General features: G+C 40.0%; 1 protein-coding gene across 10 annotated transcripts in view; it reads right to left on the bottom strand.

The window, feature by feature from the left end:
- Positions 1-633: 633 nt before the first annotated feature.
- SIPA1L1 (signal induced proliferation associated 1 like 1) overlaps positions 634-15560 on the bottom strand; it is a 221415-nt gene continuing 206488 nt past the window's right edge. For 8 of the 10 annotated variants that reach the window (XM_065064464.1, XM_065064466.1, XM_065064462.1 and 5 more), the window contains 7 exons: positions 14363-14602; positions 13150-13315; positions 9653-9896; positions 6607-6753; positions 4019-4133; positions 3453-3534; positions 634-2746 (listed from right to left, as the gene is read on the bottom strand). In XM_065064464.1, the coding sequence (XP_064920536.1) occupies positions 2603-2746; positions 3453-3534; positions 4019-4133; positions 6607-6753; positions 9653-9896; positions 13150-13315; positions 14363-14602 (1138 nt within the window). In that variant the 3' untranslated portion in view covers positions 634-2602. The remainder of the gene's footprint in view (positions 2747-3452; positions 3535-4018; positions 4134-6606; positions 6754-9652; positions 9897-13149; positions 13316-14362; positions 14603-15560) is intronic. The other 2 variants (XM_065064471.1, XM_065064472.1) reach the window with 1 other exon arrangement.

Below are 15560 nucleotides of genomic sequence, written 5' to 3'. Positions count from 1 at the left end.
CATGTGGCTTTTAAGGATCCATTCAGCGAACCTGGAAGACACTTTCTTGCAAAGTGACATAAGTTCCACATTTTTGAGCTATTTAGAACACTGATCCATTGAACTAAAAAAAGGTCTGTTCGAAACGTGTTCAAGGTCATCTTCCGAGTCAAAGGAGGAGATCTGCAAAACAAACCTAACACGTCATGTTGTGTGCTCACAGGCTGGGCTCTGGGATGCTGAAAGCTGTGTTTGCCCTTGGGCAAATGTGCCAGACAAGTTTGGTTTTGACCTAAATCAGCTTCAATTTCTCCAAGTTCTAAAACTCTGATAAATGACAAAAACCCACTGCTCCTCCTTTACCGTATCAGCCTGGTGAAGCTCAGAGTCACTGTTAAAGGTAGAAAAACCTTGTAAATAGGGGAAGAAAAAATATTTTTGCAGTAATACAAGTAAAAAAAAAAAAAATCAAGGGATGAAGTGCGTGTGTACATACCAAGTAATGGCCTTCAAAGGATAAAAACATGGAAGTATGATGGAGAACAAAACTCTTCTATTGCTAAGCACTGAGAAAAGCCATACAACAAGAAAGCAGGAAGAAATGCACTCTGAAAAGTCTTAAACAACAAACCCAACAAAATCAGAAAAAAATGGTTTAGAAGAGCCTTTAAAATGAGTTTTATTGTCAGAATTTTACAAGTAGCCTTCAGTGGCATCATACAAGAACTCTGTTGCAAAACTCTAATAAATAGTCTGCCCCAAGTCCCAAAATAGTTTTTTGAAATAAAATAAAAACCAAACTTAAAAATAAAAGAGAATAAAAGCAAGACTTCAGGATGCTCAGAGATGTTAGCAATATTTCCCATTTACAAATAATATCAGGCATTATATAAATCTCCTTCATACAAGTCATTAAAAAACCCAAGACATTCTAAACCTTTACAAAAGCACTCCAGAAATAGTTCCAAAGAGATCCATTTCCATGACAAAACATTAGAGAAGAACTCCATGGGGATTAGCATCACAAATGAAGTTTGAGGTTGAAGTGTAGTGTGTACTTGTGTGGAGCAAGATTAAAGAGCATGAAAAAGGGAGCTGAAAAAAAGAGCGTGGAAGTTTCTGTGACAAGACTATGCCTGATGATTTTAATCTGTCTATTTGAGCGTGTGGTAAAGGGGAAGGAGTGGATGCTCTTGAAATTAACCCCCAGACTGCATTTTTATGCAAGGCAATAGTTATTAAGGTATTGACTGTATCCTCAGAATGGAGTAGAAAAGGTTTCCCAGCAGACTGCACAGTTCAATGCCTGTGCAGACTGCGGTGCTTAAAAATCGTGTTCTGACACCTAAAAGGTATTTTCTGGAGAGGTAACATGTTGTGGCAAGTTAACTGCTCCTTCAAAGAACAAGAAAGAAACTTTCCTGGCATGAGGCGGTTTGGGACATCTCATGCTAGACAGTTTCACCGGGGACTGGGGATTTCAGAGCTCCAACCCTATCCAACCCTGTCCCAGTACTTCGAAAAATACACTTCTCTAATTCACCTTTACATATTCCTCTGTCTACCATAGTCAAAGATTTAGAAGACCTCTAATTTAATAAAACACAAGTTGAATAAACATTTCTCAAATGTGTTGTGATTTGAGAAGTCCAGAGAAATGGAATAGGAAGGCAAATGCATGGAAATGGTTTACGTTGATTTTCATGGAAACAGTTCAGGGCAAAAAAATCCTAAATCTCTTTACAACTTCAGCCTAAGTCTTCAGCACACATGCAAGTGACAGCTTCCCATGGAAGGGAAGGGGACTGCCCAGTGCTACAGCAGCCGTGCTCAGGATCAATCTGCCTGCCCGGTGCAGTATGAATGGCAGCACACCCAGTTTTGCTGTTCATAAAGCTACTTTGCAGCCATTGTTTCCACAGGAAACAAAGGCTGTCAGAAATGCCAATGCAATGGATGTGTGATAATACGCTTTGCCCATGGCTCATGTCTCTAGTCGCTCTCCAAACGTTACGATGCTGGTTGTTCTGTACCATACACTATGGCCACGTGCTCTCTGTAATGTATGGGAAGGCAGCACTAGCAACCAAGCGCAAATTGCTAAGGAGACACCTAAAACATTGCATTACATCCCTTTGTCTGTGGCATACTTCAGAAAACAACGTAAGAAGAGCAGTAAAATAAACATTTCTTTCTAATTTTCTAGATGTCATAATATTTGCCAAAGCTGCAAGGAAAAGCAGATTACCTGAAACAGAGAGAAAAGAGTTAGTGGAAACAGAGGCAGACGGAACAGCAAGCCCGATCTAGCCTCCAAATAATTTTTGTACATAACAGATAAAGAGACAATGTGCAAAAAATAGACATTCACATTTTAGCAGTTAAACTTTTATTTTACCTTTTTAAAATTATTTACTTTAATTTTTCTACAAAAGGCAGACATTGATTGTTGATCTGCAATTGTTCTGAGTGCACGCAGAGATGCAAAAAAGGGTTATCGGAAGATGAAAGACAGGGAAGTGCTCTGACTATACTTTCACATGTCATGGTTAAGGTGGCATTAAAGCTTAAGTCCCCAGTAATAATATTCATAACAGATAGTTTCCTTCCCCGTACACTGTTCTCAGTTCATATCAATTGTGTTGAAAACCCATTCAGTGAATTTCTTCAGTTTCTCGGTTGCATTCTGGGATTCCTCCTGTAACCTCAAGTTGTCTTCCCGTAAATGTTGCACTTCAGCCTGGAGATTGGCCTTGTCCTCTTTTTCCTTAGGCGTGAGGAAAAATACAGATCTTAGTGGAAATTTTAAGTGATGATTCCTATCTATATAGACCAGCAAGACTCTCTTAAGAAAGGATGATTCTCATCTTTGTAAGGATTCTATGTGCAGTAACACATGGTTTTGTACCTAATGGACAAATGTGACATTTAATGAGCAGGATTTCTCTATATTAAGTACTAATACAGAAGCTGGCTCCCCAAGTAGTGGAATAAAGCTGGGCATGCCCTGTTCTGTAGGCACAACATATATGTACAACTGCTCATAGTTAAATAAGGGATAGGAAATATTCCTGCGAATACCTCCCCAGCGAAGAGACTTATCATTTGACCATAGCAGATCCTTCTTGGACTAAGGAAGCAATAACAGAATACAGAAAGCTTCCACAGAAGAAATGATATGTTTAGGTAATACTACCAACTTTTCAACATCAGCAGGATATAGTTACATGGACTAACTTCAAGACTTTTGCAGTGCCACCTGAATTCAGAGTGGAGGTACCCTGAATCACCCACCTTAGCCTTGCATAATTAGAAGTATGGTCTGAGAAAAATAGCAAAGAAATGTCTTTTTCTCATACAAGGATGAGACTGTCACAGGCTGAGGCACGGCACAGCAGGATTACACAGTTATTAGCATCACCCATCAGTGTGAAATATATGTCTTACGGATTTTCTGTAGATTAAACGTTTACCTTCCTTAAATCCTCTTGCAACATCTTCAGCAAACCTTCCAGTTGGTCCACTTTAGAGGCGAGAGTTGGAGGAGATTCTTTACTGTTGAAAGCAGGGAACAAAAACAGGTGTTGTTATGGTTTACTGTGTTCCCACAGGGTAGCTAAAAGCCTTGTCTATACCAAGTGGCTTTACGTAGGTATGCACTTGGGTACACTAAGAATTCACAAAATGGAACAAAAAGAACCTAACAAAGAGTACATGGAACACATGCAGCGCATTAATAATTAAATTTTGTGTGTTCATTAAGTAGGGCTATCCCATCACTTGACTTCTCTACATTACTCTACTTCTACACATCATATGTGCCTCGAATTACCATTGCTTTGGACACGTTCATGACCATCTCAGACAAGAAAGAACCAGCAAAAAAGTTAAACTGTACTTATGATTCTTCTGTTTTCACTTCCCACCACCATCTTCACGACCTTGTGAAGAGTTTTTCTGTGAAGCCTGGTGATGGCGTTCCTACTTTTTTCCTTGGTTTATAGCTGAAGAAGCCTGCATATCTGGTGCATTTACGTACCCTGTATAAGGCTTTATCTGTGCAGTAAGCTGGTCCTCAGCCTGATCACTACTGGAGGCAGCGCTCACAGGTCTGTGATTTTCGTCAGCAGCAGCAAAGAATGAAGCTCGCTGAACTGAGAAGGCAAACACAGAGAAAAACAGTGGCAGCAGTGATGATTATTTTATCATGTATCACACAACAGCTACCTGACAAGACCTCAAAGCAATCTAAGCCTATCTCAAGCAAGGTAAAGTGGTGATATGACATACCAATATCCACTTGATGGAGGCAAACTGGCATTGCAAATGTTTGCACCAGGTTCTCCACTGGATTGGATTCAACAAGCAAGTATGACAGTAGCTCTGGCACAGCCCTGCATGCTCACACAGGTCATACATCACCCTCGGGCTAAGCAGCTCTCTAGGAGGGAGATGCTGGAGAGTGCAAAGCAGAGAGACCCCAGCCACACTCACAGAGTCCACCCAAGGCCAGTTCCAAGAGAGGCAAGAAGCCAAGCAGGAACAACAAACACTGTGCAGAACTTCCTGGGTACAACTGCATGACACTGCCCAGTAACTCAGCATCTCCATAAAGGATCCCTTTATCTTGAGGAAAGAAAAGCTCACTGTGCACAATTTACATGTGGAAAGTAAAATGACCAATGTAATTTTTCAGAACCCAGAGTTTTTTCCTTATGCTTTAGAAAATGTTCTTAGATTGAAATGTGAAGCCTCTTTCCTCCCTTGTGTCTGTATTTTTTTTTTGTCCTGTAACTGCTCAGATCTTTTAAACACAACTCTAAATCACTATGACGTGTGGTTGTGACTGAACTACTGACTGTTCCTACCTCTGGAGTTTCCTTGCACAAACAGTAACAGAAATACTTTTCAGATTAATATATTAACATCTCTCTCCCTCAACATCTGTTGGTCTTTCACTGGAAATAGAATAATATATTTTTCTCCTTGGCAAATTTTAATTCTGTGCTTTCAACAATGCTAAAATTAATGTGCCTTGGTATTTGATTCCATTTTTCCTGCTCCTCTCTTTTTCCTTTGAGGGAAAACACTGAAGGTTGGTGTAGCTCAGGGATCCGGGCAGCTTTTGCTTCAGCTAGTTGCAGATATCACTACTTGTAACTTCAAGGGCATGTGCTGAAGACACCAATCAATGCTGTAGAAGAGAGGCGTCCAGAATCACAAATCAGAATTGAGGCTGCCTGGTACTTGTCAATCCCAACTGGCACCTGGCAGAGACTAGAGACTGCGATTATATCCACATCAGACAGCTGTTCCCCCTCCAAGCCAAATCTGAACATATTTTTACAGCGGTGAGATGAAGGTGCCAGCCAACACATCACCCCAGCTTTGCTTCATCTGAGGTGTCAGTTTGTTACCTCCACCACACTGACCTTTGTTCACACTGCTGAAGAGAAACACAAGTGAGTTTGGGGGCTAGAAAAGTGAGGTATTCAGGTTAACAAGGACAGTCAAATCTAAACAAAAAGGGAGATCTTTTAAACAGAAACTGCTGATCACAGTGAAATGCATTAAAACCTGGGTTTCACCTCTATTAAACTGTAAAAAACTGTAACTACAAATTCATCTCCTCTTAGGGACTAAGGCTCACTTTGAACACTCTTTCCCAATGCTGCACAGCAGAAACATGAGACATGCTGATCCTACAACTCCTAGAGCAACAGAGTGGGGCACACATGTACGTCTTGAACACCAGCTTAGACACGTGCTGTCTTATGGAAGCATTTGGCTGCTACCACAGAAGAGCCCAGAAAGCAAGTTCCTTCACAACCTTCTCCAACCATGCAGAATAATGTCTAAAAGATCCGGGGTCAGTGAAAACACTTTCAGGAAGGTGGGACAGCATTTATGCAGAGATTAGGAAAGAGCACTTCTGTTTAATGCACCTAGAAGACTTTTCCATTGTATTATAGTAACTGTGAGGTAAATTCCCTTTGGGCTGAAGTGTATTTAATTTTAAATTCAAATACATCTAGGCAGCTTACAGTTCTCTTCAGTTTTCTAAGTTTCAAGGAGATGGAAAGTGCCATAGTATGAAATGACACGTGCACATCCATGCATTCAGAGAACACAAGGGGAAGAATGGCAATGAAAAAGCCTAAATCAACAAGGCATATTTCCCAAATTACCTTGGCAGTGCACTTCAGCTGCACTACAGAAACTTCTTGCTGGTGCAGTAAGCAAGCAATCATTAGTGTGCTCATATGCTTTTCCCCTGCTATTTGACTTTACTTTTCCATTTCTGTGCCAGATGTCTTTCCACCCTAGCTGTGATGTCTGCACCTGTTCTACATGAAATGAAAAGTAGCCAGTCTCACAGAAATTTGGCCAAACTGTAGCACAGAGGGATTCCAGTAGGAAGAAATGGTCCCTGAGAATTACATACAAAGTTTTAGGCTGTTAAGACTTGAATTGCTATTTTAAATTAGCTTTAGCTTCAGACTAAGTAGAAACAGTAACAGCAACAAAAGAACAAGTGGGAAAAAAAACACAGCAAAACAACAACCCACGCCCTAATAAAGCATGCACAAAGACTAACTTTCTAAGTGTTATATTCTGAAAACTTACCTTCAAAAGCTTTGGCAGCATCTACCAAGTTTGACCAGTCCAGATCAGAGGCAGAATCAGGCAATGGCATAAGACCAGGGTCTGGCATAGGCTGCCGTCTTTGCTCCTGGATATCTGTGAGGGAGCTGTCTGAGGCAGAAAACTCTCCTAGAGCACAGCAGAACAAATTATAAACTCCATAAAAGAAAACCCCACAATTCCTTTCTTAATACTAATACAAACCCCATTTTAATTTTTTTTTCTGGGATAGCACTTTTGGAACCAGTTTGATCAACTGTAGTTGACCAAATAGAGCATGTTACAAGCCAGTTTTCTGAGACAGTGCTTCTCACCAGGACATTCAGCTCTTTTCTAACCTGCCTGAATCTTCACAGTTCAGCACTTTCAAAGCCAATCTCTGCCTCCTCCCAGCACTGGGGCTGGGGGCAGCACTCTTCTACCCAACAATTCCTGTTTCTGCACAAGCTGAAGATACTCTGGAGGGCTCTGCAGCTCACTGGGGCTTCTATGGTCCCTGATACCTATTTGCTCCTGTAAAAATACAAAACTGGGCGTTCTGGGTTTTTTTTCTTCTCTTTACAATTTTGTAAACCAATGAGAGCAGACTTAGGTCTACCAAGACGAATCAGAACAAGAAAGCCCTTCAAATGACTTACAAAGCATTTGCCATCTCTGAACAGTTTAGTGAAACCTCTTGATCTTTACTGAAAAATACCCACGACACCCACCTGTAAGCTGGTATAACACATGGCCTGCTATGGAAAATAAAATTGGCAAGCTTGTAAGAAAGAGATGAAGTCCCTGTAATTTTTGTACAAACTGGTGCCTAGGAAAGTGAAACAGTTGAATTATTGCCACTAATTAAGGAAAGATCAAATTGTAAACCAACAATTATCTACTTTATTCCAGTTTACTGTCTGGATAATAAAAAAAATGTGCAATGCCTGGTCAGTCAGCACATGCGTAAGCTCAGAAGCAGCAACAACCTGCTTCCTTGTGTCCTCTGGCAGGCCATAAAGAAAGTTGTGAAATAACTGTAGGTGCCTTTAGAAGCTCCAGAGATGTAGGGCTGAGAAGATGGACTGGGCACCTGGGAGGATGCTGCAGAGAAGAAGGGTATAGTGAAGAATCCATTTGGACCAGAGCAAACAGAAAGAGAGCCTGCTGGGCAGGACATGAGCCCACTGGAAGACAAATGTCTCTTCAGATAAATAATATTGCTGCATGGGAAGCAATGATGAGAAAAGCTACACTGCACTCATCTGCTCAAAAATCTTGAATTTTTTTTGCCTCTGTGTGTGTTTACTTTTTATAAACATAAGTTCAGTTCTCTATTAACACTGAGGACTCCTGCATTATCTCCCCAGGAGAGGGCAGTTATTTGGGAAGTTCTTAACATGAAAATATTTACAATTAGTGAAAAGACACACAGAATTAGGAGAAAAAACATAACCATTTGAAAAATTACCTGTTTTAGAAGTGTGAGCTGGATCGTTAAGTAAGACAGATGAGTAAATAAGAATATTTTTAGCTCATTGTTTTCCCTCCTCAAAACAAATGAAGGTGCTCTGGAATAGCTGTTCTTTGTTATTCAGATCTTTGAATTTAAAGAATTTTGAATAGCTGGAAGCCAAATACTTGTGGTATTAAATATCCAGCTCTACTTAATCCTTCTCTCAGCAAAGGCAAGTGTGGTGGGAGACAATTTGTGTCACTGGTTCTTTTATCAGGCAGGACTACCTTTTATAGAAAATGGAAAATCTTGTTTTGTTGACACACGTATAAAGCTTGAGCACTAGGAGGACTAATCGGTTTGGTGTGGAATAGAACGTGACAGCAAAAGGAGGTTTTGTGGTTTTCCTTTTGGAAAATACAGACATCTAAATGAAAAGAGACCAAGTGCTGCTTTCCACTTCTACTCAGATGGCACCATTAATCTTCTGACCCCAAGCCCTCAGAAGCCAAATCCACCAGCCAGTTACAAGCATAATCAAGTCTGCAAAGTTATTTTAGTGCATATAAAAAGCAGAAGTGAAGAGAGCTCAGTTTCCTAACTCTTACACAAGAAACACGTTATACAGAAACAACAGCTCATGAAAATGTCAGGTTCAACACTGAAAACTGATGCCTGGTGATCACAGACAGATGAAAAGAATTTAAAATAGATTTCTTCAGCAGCCTTCACTGTCAAATGTATCCTGTGTATCTAAATACAGACTGTGCTTAGGGCTCGCTGTAGTGAGTTCAACCTATTGATAGCTTTGCCTTTTCCTCTTGAAACACACTAAAAAACCATGAATAAATCAGAGCAGACATAGTTCTTCAGAAAACACTGCAGAATCCTACACTGTGAGATCTAACTCTATTTCTGGAAAACACATTTAGTAGACATGTAGTTACGAGGTACAGGAGGAACCTGTGAAAATTCCCTTTCTCACCCACTGAGACATTCACATGCAGCAACACACAACCTATCAGATAATCCTTCTGAGACTTCTCAGTAAAATAACGGGGAAAGCTGAGCACTTTCTTGACAGCAGGTTGCCAATGACTTTTTCCTGTTAGCTGTTGATGTGTGACTAAAATAATTAACTCAACTCTGGCAAAATGAATAGGGTAACAGAGTGAATGTAAAAAGTTTGTGCAATAAAATCTGTATCTGGTGTAGCTGTACATCCAAATGTCCACTAGTATTGTATTTATCCACTTTTATATCATTACTTTCCTAATAGTATTTTGTTCCCAGAATCCCACACTAATAGAACTGACACCTGCAGTTGTCACTGGTGTATAGCCAGGCATGTATTATTTGCCCATTGGAAAAAATGGCGAAAGGTAACTGCACTTACCTCATGCAGCCTTATACCCACTGAAGCGAGGGAAAAAAAACAATTTCCATCCTATTTTATATTTTCAGGCATGTGACCTGACTCTCTCCATTTTAGCAAAATCAAGATGGAAGTACTAATCGCTATAACAAACATTTTCCCATAATGTGATTAACAAAGGATTCCTTTGAAAGTAGAAAAACCTGAAATACACTTACCATGTAGTGATTTCATTCCCAAAGTATATGACGGTCTCCGTAATGGCAGCGACTTTGGGAGAGAAGGGTATGTGCTGGTGAACAGGACATCATTTGGCATTGCTTGGTCCAAGAGCGAGGCCCGTGAGGCGAAGAAGTGATCCCTCTGACCACTGTAAATACTCTCATCTGACAAAGTCCTTTGCAAGGCACGCCTTGTGGTAGGAGTGCTGGGAAAGGGAGACTGACAGGACAGAGTGTGTGACTATACATTGATAAAAACAAATAAAAAGAAATGAGAAAAAAAAAAAATCAATAAAGAAAATTTTGAAATATTTTCTGAAATAGCTTTTTAAAACTTTTTTTTAATAAAAACACAAGTGTTAACATATTTTTCAGGCTGGATAGGAAAAAGAACTAAAGGAATCTGCTTTGAAGGAAATTATAACTGGATAACATAGGCTAAAAAAGACCTGTATATCTCGCGTTCTACCTTTTAAATACCCTTCAAACTTCCCCTGAAGTGGAAACCTCAGGCAGCCCCTGCAGATTCTAGAGCCAATGTGCAGCAGAGATAATGTTTACAGAAACTGACTGAATGCTGCATAAACCAGAGCTGTCCCTCCTGCATGGGGGCGGTTGCCTTCCTGCAGGCAGAGCACCAGCAAATGCCAGCTCATTAGCAGTCTCCTATTACGGAACGATGAGAAACGCCCACCACCACTTTGATTCTTCAGAAGGATTTGAATCAGAATGAAGTAAATAGTCCCACGAGTGAGAAAACTTATGTCTTACCCCCACCATCATCCCAGCTTCCTCCATGCTCCACAGAGAAAGCCACGCAGTGGATTAGCCTGGAGCTACCAACTCTCTGGCCAGTGCCAGGGAGCTGCTGTCACAGAACACACAACCATGCCCATCAGCAGAGACACTGGTTTTCATGACACCTGTACCAATGTAACTATCTCTAAAATATGACATTTCTTTATGGTTTAGTGCAAATTTGGTCCGAAGGCTTTCCTGGAGGAATGGCAAACAAAGGACAATCTCACCACCCTCATTGTCCTGTAAGCAAGTTTAAACAAAAAAGGAGATAATACGATTTCCGGAAAAGGTGATTAAACATTATAAAGGGTTGCTCATTTGCACATTAAAATGGTTCTCTCTTCTCAGAAAGAGGAAAAAAGAATGTTTAAACAGACAGTACTTTATTCCTGTGATCAAAACCCCACACTACGAGGTGGGAGAAGAACATGGAAGAGGGTCTATTGGTACTGTAGAAAGGAAGATAATATGCCTCTTTTTTTTTCTTCCCCAAAACATTATAGATTTTGATATTAAAAGACTGCTGCACATTTTGGTTTTATGATTAAAGACCAGAAACAATTAAGATTCCAAAAACCCGCTATCATCAAAAAACAAGGAAGGAAAGAGAAGCCATGTCTGACGCCAACTTCTATTACATCAAATTCTCCATTCTGCGTTGCCTTCCTCAGGACATGCCCATCACAGTATGAAACCCACATACATAGTTAACACTACACAAATGACACCTTCTGGTACGCAGTTGTCACTATGTTACATTGAGGATAAGCTGCTTTTTTATTCTGAAACTTAAAAGCTCAACCAGCAGGTATATCTTATGATCCAGAGAAATCTCCCAGTGCTTGTCCTGAAGTGGCAAAGGGAAAGAAAGGGCTGCCAAGTCAAGCAGCATTTACTCAACAGTGGTGTAATTCACTCAGTGTCAAAGAATTAGGAGCTGGAATCACCAGCTAATACCAGATGTTGAGATTAAAAGGTTGCACAAATACAAGTATTTGATGAAGTTGAACAGAGGCAATACGAGCAGGAATTGTCTTCTGGTAACAGAGCAGAGGGAAGAGAAAAAGAAGGGTGACTTGTCTGAGAAGATATAATGCATAAGGAGATCAGGAAGGCTGGAAAGATAACTAAAAAAATGTACAAGACACACAAAATCACAGCCTAGAACAAATTCTACTAGCAAACAAAGCCTTTGGCAGACAACAGACAGTAAGGAGGAGGATTTTTGGGTTTTGTGCAGTGAACTAATGAACAGCATTATAAATCTTTAACTGTCAAAAAATTTTATGTCTTATGAGCAACTTTTTTGTAAGATGAAATATAAATCGTGTAGTGAGCAGAAATGACAGCTACTTTTAAAATGGAAAAGATTCAATTTATTGGTGTGATAGAATGTTATTAACTTGCTGAAATTTATCAAAAGCATAACCAGAATTAACATACTAGTCACAGTCACCAGGAAATAAAGATCAGAGTAAGAATTGATTCACTAATTCCAAAGCAGAAAAAAAACCCTGGGAACATACACACTTTTCATGGTCTTCAGGCCACCTCTTTAAACAGAATGGAATTTTTTTGAAGGAGAACAATTCTCTTGCTCAAAAGAACCAACAGGAGATGTTCACATTGCCCAGGTCCCACTCCCCTCAGAACTACCAGTAATGTAAGGAAAATGCATCTTGCCACTGGCAAGGGTTTTTTTCCTCTGGCCTCAAAAGTAACAGCTGAAATAACCTGTGTACAGAACCTAGCTCTTACAAGTTTTAATAAGCCACTGTGGGTTTTCACAAGCAAAGAAAGAAGCTACAGCTCTCTCTTTTGCATAGAGGCTGTGGAAAGCATTTGAGCTCCAGGTGATGAGCCCCAGCTATTAGGCACTGACTATACATGGAGACTGTACAAATCAAGATGTTCTCTTCACAATCATGGATTTTTAAAACTAACATATGCACTGGGGTTACTATACACATTTTGAAACACAGTGAGAAATACTTCTAGCTACTTATGCTGTATAAATATTTGCTTAAGTTGAGGAAGCATTCTTGTCCTTGTGCAGTAACAGGATTAGAGAGGCATAAAAGCATGCTTTTTGCAAGGGTTTCAATGCTGCCAACAAGTCACTGCCTAGTGATGCAATCAGAGAAGAACAATTCAAAAACGCATAACAACACTACAGGATTTCCCATGAGCCAGCAGTCCTAAATGTTTGCAATTTGGCATACCAGTCTCTTCAAATTTGCACACAAAACTGTAGTAGTATTGCAGGGACTGTTCCCCAAATATATTTCTCTAGTAGAAAGTCTGTGAGAAACGGATGACTTTCTGTCCATGATGAGAATTCAAAATATCCTGAGAAACTCTTGAGTCCAAAGTCCAGCCCTGCAAGCCCTGTATGAATGAACGCTTCAGCTTTGCTTTGAAAGCACTCAGCATCTTCTACACAGACATCTTAAGAGCTTCACAGTCGTCATTCTTTTCTAAATTGTGAAGCATTTGTTGTAGTAGTTGATACACCTAGGCAGCAATGAACTCAACAATCAAATCCTTATAAAGTGTAACTTTACATATTTCTGTTTTGTAACAACAGAACTATGACTTGGATCAGAAGAGGGCTTGTGTGTTGCCCTTCAGGTGTTCTCAGATTTCATTTAACTGTGATGGGAGATGGCCAGATGACAGACTCTCTAACATACCTTAAAATTCTTCTGGGACTCAGGTGTTGGGCTATCAAGATCTATTAATTTCTTCAGCTCTTCTTCAACAGTGGACTTGGATGCTCGTTTTGGTGATGCTCGGAGATCTCTTGCTGAAGCACGCAGCCGAGGGTGGGCCATTTCATTGCCATCACTCTGGTGACGTCTTAAACGAAATGGAACAGACACATTCAGGTCTCAAATCCCTGGGGCAGGAGGCATGAATGAAACAAGAATTATAGCACCCTCAAGATTTTCAAAGAAAAAAGCTAGGTGGGGGCACGGAGGAGAGGAGGGACTTCCGCTAATACAGCAGAGCCTCATCTTAATGAATACCTGTTGAAGCAATAAACTTGTTTTAAAACATCAACTAACAATACACTTAAAGGTTATAATAACATTTTCCCAATATGGGATTGAATCTATTAAAATAACATGCATTCTGTACAAAACTAAAAAAATATAAATGTCTTAAATGAGCCCCAAACCAGCAAATCACTAAGTTTCTTCAACCTTTCAACTGGCTTTTCATAATGCAGTTATCACAAAAGTTCACCATCTCCTTTTGACAGTCACAGTATCTTCTAGGGATACCGTGCTTGACCCAATGTATGTCAAGAGGGGTTGAATATTTGAAATGGGCTTTCTGAACCTCTTGCTTTTCAAGTCATACTAGACTGATAGGAACAATATTTTCACTAGGAAGTTGTTTCTCAATTTCTTTTTCAAAAGAGATGGTTGCATATTGTAACACAGAGAGATCTTGGCTTGCATACAGCCAGTTACAATGGACACTGGCAGCAATCTTAACAAGGCCACATGGAGTGCCACAGTGCTAATGCATGGTACTACTACAGAGATGAGAGGTTTAAGGAAAACTCAGGCTCTGTGTTAAGATGATTTTTAATATTTGCTCAAACAGCATTTTGAGTCACTCTCAAGAGCACCCGAGGAAAGATAAGCTCAAATCCATACACATCTCTAGAAATGGTAAAAAAAAAAAAAAAGATATTTTACAAGCAAACAGGGAACGAGATTAGCTAACTATCAAATATTTAAGCGTAGCTGAGAACTCTAGATTAAAGTTCTACAGAAGACCAAGCATTCTATTCAATAGTCTTGAGCTCTTCTATACAGAGAAATGTCACAGATCTCAATGCTTCTTTACAATTAAAGCGAACAACCAAACAAGAGAACCAAAAACCAGTCTTACTTTCTTGAATCCATAAACCCCACCGAGTTTATTGTCCCTTCTGGCTTTTTCCATCCAATCAGATACTTGCTAGTAGCACCCTGGCGAGGGTAGAAAGTCCTGGGACCAGATGAGGAAGAAGAAGAAGAGGAGAAAGAAGGTGCGAGCTGGGGAGAAGTAGCAGAATGAATCTCTTCTTTAGGTGAGCTTCTGGCACTGGTGAAAACAACCGGGCTGGCAGAGTGTCGTGAGCTCATGGTACTATGAGAAAAAACACAATAAAGACAAAATTTGCCTCAAATGTGTATACGTGCACCTTGTTTACCTATTTTTAAAGCAGAACTCTGAGCACAAGATGTTACTTAGATCAACAGCAGGTAGAGTAGCAAAACCACTTTGCTCTTCTTATGGGCATTCCCACCAATGTTTTATTAAAAACATCTCACATAGTAATGAAAAATTTTATAAGCAACCTCTGAAGATGCAATACACCACCATACCCTCACTCCCCTTCACAAATGGGAAATCTGTTCACAGTCAGGAGGCAGCTTAAAAGTAATATAAGAGATTGCAGCTGAATTAGCAAAAAAAGAGCCCAGGGTCCAATTTCTTGCTGGGATTCCTGGTTGTGGCAGAAAACATATTTTGAAGGAACTTAAGCAACAGGAAACATCTCTTTAAGACCCCACAACAAACCAAAGAAGAAGCCCATATCTCCTTCAAAGCAGGGCTTCCTGGGTTTTGCCTGAAAGGGAGTTACCATTTGCAAAAAAAGACTCTTAAATTGAGAAATTTGAGCAGGTGTCTAGCATGTATCACAATTTGTCTAGAGAGCAAAAAGAGTCGGGATGACCAACTGCAGTGTATTGCTGAAAGAAGGAGGGGAGCTTTAGATGGGAGCTACTCTTTAGCTATGCAGATATTCAAATGTGATGCAACTTGCATAATACCAGAACCACAAGGACTTAAGACAATATTTACTATAACAACCCTAAAAGGTCGGGCATTTCTAAGTGCAGTTACAGGAAAACTTAATGCAAAACGTTAGTACTGAAATGGTGTTATAGATTTGGAGACCAGTTTTCTGAGTCCTCTACACAACTTAGTCACATTTTCATCCCTGTATCCAATGTGCAAGGAAGGAATATGAAACAGATGGCCCCGTGCTAAAGAACAGTTTCTGACTGCAAAATAAAAATTAGCTGGGAGGCTGAATAAA

This window comes from Columba livia, chromosome 5 (genome assembly GCF_036013475.1).
Source record: "Columba livia isolate bColLiv1 breed racing homer chromosome 5, bColLiv1.pat.W.v2, whole genome shotgun sequence".
NCBI lineage: Eukaryota > Metazoa > Chordata > Aves > Columbiformes > Columbidae > Columba > Columba livia.
Note: the sequence above shows the minus strand (reverse complement) of the source record. Positions and strands in the feature narration are given on the sequence as shown.